Raw genomic sequence first — 9,724 nt, forward strand, 5'->3', positions numbered from 1 at the left:
GCCAATGGCTTACTACTTAACTGAGTTGAAACTTTGAAAGCCATCGTAGATGTTTGCTGGGTGAATACAATGAAGGAACTCTACCAAAGCAATGCATCTAATAAGTTCGCAATAACACTAATAGTGTACTAGGATAGCAATCAGAGAGAAAGAGAGAGAGAGGGAAGGAGTGACCTAGCATATTCCTTCCAAATCTTTCCAAAACTGGTAGGAGTAAAGGAATATGAACGCTTTCAATTCTCTCCCCTTTCCTTTCTACTTGTCATAACCAAACAAGGGAATATGAATCCCTCACTTTCCCTTCCCTCCCATCCCTGCATGATGATTCATCCGATGAATCTTCTTGATTAGCAGCTAGATGGGCCTCTAAAAGGCCATATGTTCTATGTTTATTCACCCTTTTGTCCCCAGCAGTGATCTTAGGTTTGGGTCACAAACAATCATTTTCCTTTTCTTTGGATCAAAGAGCCTTTTTTCATTTACATACTTGGTAATAACAATGACCTCTACATCGTATTGTGACAATTCTGTGCTTGCATCAACACCTAAGGATGCAAGAAAACACACGATTAGAAGCCCAGTTTATGAACTCCTTTTTATTGGACTTCGCCTTCTCCCTTCACCGCACAGAGACTTTCCTTCTCACAAATGGTTTTTTTTTTTTTGGCTGTTATCCTCTATAGTCTCCCATTCCCAGTCATCAAAACTATTCAATTTCAGATCTTGGTCTCTATTTGCAAACTCATCTCTATCATCCAAGTTTCCGTAGTTTTTTTTTTCAACAAAGAACATGCCTTTTGGAGATCTTCCAATCTCAAACCCTCACTTTTTTTTGAAGATTTCCCAATAATCCATAAAAAGAAATTCACTAGTCCCTCTCTCTGTAAAATCAACCTTTTCCTGGAAAATCAGCAAAAGAAACAATTCTAGTAAAACAGCAGCAAGTCCAAACTCATGACAGAAAGAAGCAAGAATGTTATGTTGGAATTTAAATCTCATAAAATAAATTTACATTTCCACCTTGCCTCCCTCCCTGTACACCCCAGCCACTGCCTAAGCCAGCAGTTACAAGATGATTCTTATAAGACTGAAAGCTATCTCCAAAACAGCAAGAGTTCTTTCCCCTGCACTTTCTCCTCACTCACACAAACCTTGTGACTAGAATATTAGCATTTAGCCTTCTCGAAAAAATAGTGTGTTAGTATAGGAAGTACCATATTACTAAAGTATCTTTCAAATTTCAAATATCACCGGGAGTCGCAGTTCTAAGGAAATGGAAGAGCTATTGGCATGACAAATGGATTTCAGGGATCCCAGAGAGATCACAACCTTCTCAGATAGCTGATTTGGAACAATAGTCCCCCTCCCCTTCCCAAAACCACTTCAGGGAAGTTCAAAACCATATTAAAAACTCTATGCAGCAAAAAGAATAAGCGAAGATGAGAATTTCTCAACCTCATGACTGGTTATAAAGACAGAATACTAGCAGAGGATGAAAATATAAAGACAACTTAATATTGTGGTCACTTCATTATATTCACTACTTTAATTTATACTTCCAAGAGTTGCAACACTTTGACATCCATGCTTGTCATCACACAACCTTAACCATTAAATCTTCAACTACCTACTAGTAAAAAATACAAAAAAAAAAAAAAAAAAAAAAAAAAAACTATTAAATTACGATACTCTTAAAATAGATAAATCGAGACCAACAACATTTTTTTTTGTAAAGTAGTACAAAAATATGATCAAAATTAATATATGTATACCAAAAAAAATAGTATTAGTGTTACAACTAAATAAAAACATAAATAGTAGCATAATTCTTGCTACTCACGACAAAATAGCACATAGAATGGTAAAATAATGGCCTTGGTTGACCCTCATAGACACTTTGATTAAACAGTTGTCTATAATCATCCAGATGACAGCAGATATGATTATGTAACAGTAAATGTAGGTAGATGAGAATAGAATACCAGAGAATCAGACCATAATCCATACAGTTAGCTGTACTATAAAGTTAATAAGAGAAAAGAGAGGGTCAAATGCTGAAAATCTTACATTACCCCTTCATTTTATAAAAATGGTTCAGAAACAAAATCTGTATGTATCTACAAAAAGCAAGCTTACCCCATCTGAGTTGACATCCTTCTTTTCCCTCCCATGACAAGGCAAACATAGACAATTGCAGCAGAATTCTTTGATGCCTCGGACAAAATCGAATTCTACTTCACCCATACACTGTCCACACAGCAAGTAGACAGCAAATGCAGTGAAATTTTGCAGCTTTCTTACAATTGAAACAGAAATGCCAATTGATAAAGTAGGGTATCATCACTAGATATATTTTACTTCGTATCAAAATCATGGAAAAACACAGATGTATAACAAACAATTCTGAAAACCCTCAATGTAGTAAAATATGAATGACTCAGAAAAATACAAGTAGCAGATTCATAACACCCTTGAATCTGACTGTTTGAGAATTAACTGTGAAAGTCATCATCTTAAAAGTGATTATTCTATTGCGACCCTTAAACAGATTCTAATAGGGTTTTAAATGTTATTTTTCTACTCTCTATTCTGTTGATAACCTATTTTACTCCTCAGTATTTCTCATTTTTGTTCAAGATAATTGTGCATTCTATTGAAAAAGACAAACAGGAAAGAAGAAAGACGTAAGTGAAAAAATAGTTTGGAATGCTTACATTGAGATCATGTAGGACAACACAAATATAGTAAAGCTTTGTCTAAGCCTTTTTGGAAGCACCACTTTTACTAAGCTTCCTTAATCTATCCTTTATTATGTGAAGAGCTTCATTTTTGTGCACCAAAAGATCAACAGAGAGCACCATGATAACCCACAATTCTCTCACCAACCTACCAAAAAGGAGGGCCACATGTTAATTTTATATGTCTCTCCACTCCCTTCCCTTCAAACTTTGTGTTTGTCAACTCCTGGCCATTAATGGAACCTGTCTACTGTTTTTGCAACAGAAGACCTTCTTTGGGTCACTTAAAGTTTTAAAATGAAGGTTTTTGTGAAGTTCAAAGGTGGTCTTATTGCTAGAGAGGTTCCATTTACTTCTCTATTTTCCTATTACAAAACATATATACATCAGAAAGAGAACCATGAGTCCTTAGAATAAAGGTTATGAGAATTATCAAAGTTCGTCTTTAACAAACATCACTTAAATAGAGAGTTGGCTTGGAGATGAGGAATAATCTTCTGATTAGCCAAGGGAACACATATACTTCCTTTTTTTAACCCACTTCACCTCCTCAACCTCATAGATTAAATACTCCCTTCGCCCACCGGTAATGCCTAACATATGCAAGAACGAGTGACTTCTTGCCACCCAAAAGTAAGTACGGTAAGCCTAAATTAGGATATAATGTCTTTTATGGCCCCTGAACCTATAAAGTAAGAATATTGACTTTCTCCAAAATAGAAACTCTCTTTGAAAATGTAAGATCCTTGAAAACCTTCAAGAAATAAAACACTCATTTGATTCCCAGCCAATAACGATAAGGATAAGAAAGAGTATGTTGGACCCAAATAACCTACAAAGGCTAAATGTTACAACCAAAAAACATGTTCTTCCTTACCTACCTAGTATTAAACCAAATAACAAACTTCTAAGGGCTTGGGTTAGGACTTAGGAGTATGAATCTCTCCTAACATAGCCCATCCATTATAAATCACTTATACAGTATATGACAGGTTAGTCAAAAAATTAGTTTCCCAGATGTCTAAGCATTTCTCCCCTCTAATTTTCTTTCAAACCCTTTGAACTTACTGACACTCTTTGAGGTTGGTAATAAATAAAATAACAACAAAAGCACACTATGAAAGTATTTATAATATGAACCCAAGGCTATGATATGATTGATTCATGTTAGACATTTAACCTCCATATATGAAATGGAAGGAGTATTATTTTCACATTTAACTGTATTCCTAAAAATATATACCAAGGTTGTAGCAGGATGTAACATCACAAATTAATCAAACTCGAATAAATTTGTTTTGTCTATCCAAAAACGTAGTTTATGCAAATTTCACTCAGCAACTGAAGATGTGTGAAGTGTCTTGTCACACAATACATGGAAAGATAGAAAAGATTTTTCATCTCACTGAGACAGAGTAAAGAAAAAGTTCTTTACCACATCTGAAACTCTCGTCACAGTCCAGAGGTGAATCATCCTTTCCAACACACTGAGGGTGATATGATTACAAGCAGTCCCTATAGGTATAATATTCAATAATTTAGAGTCATTAGCTTGAGGAATTACCATCAAGACAAAATAATCAGCGAGACATGGAAAGCATGATCATATTGATAAGCCCGTGTAGAAGAAACCAGTCAAGAAGTTTAAATGATGTGTAGAGGAGGATAACAGAAAAAAGATGCTTTCAAAGAGGCAAATGATATAATCCAAAGTACAATAAGTGATGACTTACATACAAATCGTTATGTTTAGTTTGCAGGCAGTAGAGCAAGATAGGCTTACGGATGACCCTATTAATGTATATAAACTGGAAGCTCAACCAAAAGGAAAAGAAAAATATTCAATGCTGTGGCACTGAAAATACTGTCATGTCATGTGTGAATTTTCTGTTCACTTCAACACCAGACGTATAAAAAAAATCTACAGTAATATCTCAACAGGGTAATCTCTAATCTGGAAAGAAAATATGAGAATGCTTCAATACCATCAAAGAAGCATCAAAATTATAGCCCCAGTTGACAGTTGCAGTCACACCATTATTAGAAAGGTTTAGCACTTTCAATATATTTTCAAAACAGAAACAGAGGGGGAAAAAAAGAGTTGTAGCGCAATGGAGTAGTAAGGATGAGAACCAAAAGAAGTATCATATCCTCCTATTGACTATTACATCTTTCTTTATTTCATTATTCCACTTGGCATTTCCTCTTCTTTCATTCTAATATGAGATTTATCAAATTCTACCCGGCATTGTTGAGTTGATATAAAGAGAAGAAATAAGCTGTTAATATTGATATTGCACGCAGGAAAAACATGAAGTCATGATAGTTAACAATTGAAAGTTGCACTCTACAAATGTAGAACTTGAGTGTCACAATATTACCTAAAAACACAAAGCTGCAAGTTATAAACCATGGCTCAGCTAACCCCTCAACAATACCCTGTGCGAAGAAAGTAGCAATTAGTTAGTTATTAGATATAAGCAACATATTTCAAAGCGATATTGGCAACACATACAACCAAATATAGGCAGATTATAAAAGGCAAAATCATACTCAACTTCACTTACCAGCACGTCACACTTGCAGATTTGATTGGGTCCATTTGCTCCGTATGTCTAACGGACCCCTCCTCTCTTTACTTCTAGACAAAGGTAGCGAAGTTTATATGAAAAGCTGATATAAAGTCTTTTCCACTGTAGACAGCTATTTCATTCCACACTATCGATCTCCCCCTCCAGAGTCCTCTACAGAGGAGGATGGGGGGAACGTGACGATAAATTCTAAACAAAAATCATATCAGCCTTCCCAAGACATACATGGCCAAGATAGTGAAAATGGTTTTGCATTTTTGCAGCAAAATAATGTTAGGCTACTGCAGAATTGGCTGCTAATAAATATCAATGCAGCGCAACAGCGCAGCCCTGTTGGCAGATAAGGCACAAATTATCTTGTCAAACTCCTGAGCACTGTAATAAACGATGCATAACCGCACCTCATACTGTCAATAATTCAACATGAAAAATAGACAAAACCAGTCACTTTTCCTTCCCAAAGTGCATAAAAATATATTTTTAAAAAAGTATGTCACAGCTAATAAAAACGTAAATGTTACCATCTAGCTTAATATGACTCCCACTGGTATTGAAGTAGTAAGCTTGTACAAGATTCCTTAGATCAATTTAATCTCAACTTATCTTGTAGAAAATAGACATGACACACTGTTGCCAGTGAGATGACTCTGGAGCTTGTTACACTATTACAGCACTGACAAAAATAACTTTCACAATTCCATGCAAAGCTTGCTATCCATAGCAAGTTGACTAGTTGAGAACCAAAACCAACTATTTCCCCTGACCAGTTGCCCAATGCCTACTCTCAACACACAGCCTATCCCACCTAGCTCAAAAAAGACAGGTAGAAATCTCAAAAAACATACTTCCAAGGAAAACAAACACATAAAATAAAAAAACACCACAGCAGCCTCAAAAAGAAAAAGGGGAAAACATGCTTAATGAGTTGTAAAATACCAAGATGCATCAACAATCTACACATTTCAACAACAGCAAAGTCAGTAGAACTAGGGCAAGAATGATAGATCACATTGATAAAGGGCTACCAATAAGATGTAACATGAATCAAACAATTCTAGGCCATCATTATCCCCATCCCCAAATCATCCACCTGCTTCATTCAGTCATACAGTGTGCTACAAGTTCACATAACACAACCATACAGGCTCACAGCCATACAAATCAATAGATTTTTTGCCACTAGCACATGCATAATGTGACACTCTACCTATGCATTTTAAGTTATGTAATATGTACACCTCTAGACAAATAGGCGACATTTGTATACATCTAACTAAACTGGTTTTTCTTTCTTTCTTATTTTTTTTTTAGCACATAATTAATAATTTCATTGTCCAAACAACAGACTAATCTCTGTTTCTGACGACAACTACAGAGATCTAAAAAAACAAAAAATCCTTATAAAGCTTAGTTTCGAGAATACCATAATGCATTGTGAAGAAAGGCCAAAAAAAAATAAAATGAAGCTATAGGGAAAATGAATAAAGTTTGACTTTCATTAAATCTTTGTCATATTTGGTACATAGTTATGCAACACAAACAAAACTACAGAGAAACAGTGCGCCTATAGAGCACTTCATCCTCACTTTCATCTTCTTCATCTGTTACATTATAACTTCCTGGCAGTTCTAACTTCCCACCCATGTTGAATGTGGGGCCAGAGCTCTCAGCTTCAAAATAATCAGCCTGAAGTCTTTCTTCAAACCTTTTCTCACTGCAATTGAGAAACCATGCCAAGGAACACCTGATCCCTTTACTTTGTAATCTCTGATATCTAGGTTTAATTCGGGATTCCAAGCTATAAGTAAAGTACTCTGGAAACTCGACTAGCTCTTTTATAGGACGACCCATTTCACTCTTGAAGAAGTAAAAACTATTCTTCATGATCATAAGTGGCATAGCCACTACTTGTGGACATCTCACAAGCATCTCAGCCACATCCTCAGCAGGTATACCCCGTGCTATAAGAAACTCAACAGGTTTCATAATAACATGCTGATTAAGGCTAACTATCTGAGGCATTCTCTCGACAATTTGTGCAAAACCTTCCGGATGAATCTTGAGCTTCAAATTGAAAAAGTACTGCTGGCTTGACATTTTTGCCTTCAAAGGCAACCCAAGAATCAGTGGGTATTGTGCTATAATCAAAGGAATTTTTTCCCTACTTATGCCAAAGCTGATCAAACATTCAACATTAGGTGTCACAGTTTCTTGCAAATCATAACCAATAACATATGGCCGCTTCTCAAACATTCGTGCCAATATCTTCTTTGGCAAACCCAATGAAACCAAGTACTCAACAAGTGGTTTAATCATCGTTCCTACTCTCATCCCCAAAAGATACGGATATTGTGTCACCATTGGCCCAATATCTCTAGGGTTCACCCCAATACTAACAAGATACGCCACCGATGTACTCATCGTACCTTCAAGCTTAAACCCCAACAATTCAGGATACTTTTGCAACACATATCCAATATCTTCTTTATCAGCATCAAGCCCGCGAAGGAACCTAATCACCGGAACAAGTTCAACCACCACACTAGCATGTAAAACTTGTGGGTAATTCTTCACAAACTCCCCTAATTTCCCCCTAGGTATCCCAATCTTTTCCAAATACCCCAACACCGGGATCATATTCTTTCGAACACTACAACCGAGCATCAACGGGTACTCATTAATATCGTCGATACTCAACCCTAACTTCTGCAAAAACTCCACTCTTTCCCTCATAACATCAACAGTAGAGGGCAACTCAATATCCTCTAATTCATCAGTAATAACCCCCAAAGTCTTTAAATAATCACATATAATAACTTTTGAAACAAGCCTTTCTTTGCGACCTTGAACAACTCCCCAAGTAACAGACGGCATTTCATATTCAGGAAGTTTATCATTAGATTGCGTCGAAAATGAACGAACCCAATAAACCCCACAAACCCTAGAATCAAAAACTGGAGATTTTCCGAACTGTGTATTTCTCGGATTTGGGATTTTCGCATTGTGCAAGGATTTCAAGCTAAAAGCTTCATTATTAATGAATTTATTCTTAAGAAAATAGCAAATATTTCTCCTTAAAAATGGATTCATTCGAAATAACGAAGAATTAAACTTACAGAGATAATCTTGGATTGAAGAGCGACTTTGATTTGATGGAGAAGTCTCTGGAAAAATTCGTAGTAGAACTCAGTTTGCTTTGATAGCCATAATCAATCAGCAGGTAATAGAGCTAGAGACTAGAGAGACGAAACCTCCGAAAATCGATGTGTGTCGTGTGCTGACTAAGCGGGTCGGGTTTTGGATAGACGAATTCAATAACTAATATCATGTTCTATCCATCTAAATTTTAGGAAAAATTAGATGAAGGCCGTGCGATGCATAATACTACGTAGTAACGTAGCACTTTAAAAAACTTAACCTTACGTGGCATAATTTGATTGTAGCGTTTAAAAATATTAATCCTAAGTGGCAAATTTTTTTTTAAAAATAAAATCCTAGGTGGCGCTCGAAAAACTCGAAAAAAACTCCCCTTTATATATATACTAGTTTTGTGCCCCGGGCGATGCCCAGGTTGTTTATTAAATATTAGGGTAAACCTTTTGGCTTGAATGTTAAATACGGTCATATAATCACTTTTGATAATGCAGGATATATATTTAGACATGCGATATCATACTTAAATTATTTATACTAAACTGAAAGTATTTTTACCGATTAAAACTTATTTTTACTAATTCTCTATTATTTTGAATATATTATAAATGGATCTTACTTTAAAGAACTTTTTAAAATAAATTTTATGATGAAAATAGAACCGAGTTATTAGATTTTTATTAAAAGTTATGATTAATTTTCTATATATGAAATATTAGTAGTGTATCGATAATAAAACTCTATACAACATTTTCGTCTTCAAAAATCTATCCAAAATTCGATTTTTAGCATCATATGTGTCACAATAATACCCAATTTTGTGCTCGGGCGATGCCCGGAATGTTGATAAAATTTTAGGATAAACTTTTTGGCTTGAATATATATTACTACGGTCATGTAATCTCTTTTGATAATGTAGGATATTTAGACATACGATGTCCTATCGCTTATTTATAGAATATTATGTATATGTTGTAGTTTTGTTTGTAAATAGATATCTATGTTATTATTGACTTGAAATTATTGTAATTTAACTTAAATTATTTTTACTGAACTGAAAGTATTTTTACCAAACTAAAATTATTTTTACTAATTGAAACTTAGTTTTACTGATTGTCTATTTTTTTTACTAAATTAAATATATTATAAATGGATCTTAGTTTAAAGAATTTTTTGAAATGAATTTTATGATGTAAATAAAATTCGGTTATAGGATATTTGTTTAAAGTTATGATTAATTTT

The 9,724-nt window shown here is 34.8% G+C and overlaps 1 protein-coding gene across 1 annotated transcript; it reads right to left on the reverse strand.

The window, feature by feature from the left end:
- Nucleotides 1-6,807: 6,807 nt before the first annotated feature.
- Nucleotides 6,808-8,623, reverse strand: LOC110696469 (transcription termination factor MTERF4, chloroplastic-like). Its single transcript, XM_021873758.1, has one exon. It carries the CDS (start codon nt 8,417-8,419, stop codon nt 6,875-6,877), a length of 1,545 nt encoding a protein of 514 aa, XP_021729450.1. The 5' UTR covers nt 8,420-8,623; the 3' UTR covers nt 6,808-6,874.
- Nucleotides 8,624-9,724: the final 1,101 nt, after the last annotated feature.

Source organism: Chenopodium quinoa, unplaced genomic scaffold (genome assembly GCF_001683475.1).
Source record: "Chenopodium quinoa cultivar QQ74 unplaced genomic scaffold, ASM168347v1, whole genome shotgun sequence".
Classification (NCBI taxonomy): Eukaryota; Viridiplantae; Streptophyta; class Magnoliopsida; order Caryophyllales; family Amaranthaceae; genus Chenopodium; species Chenopodium quinoa.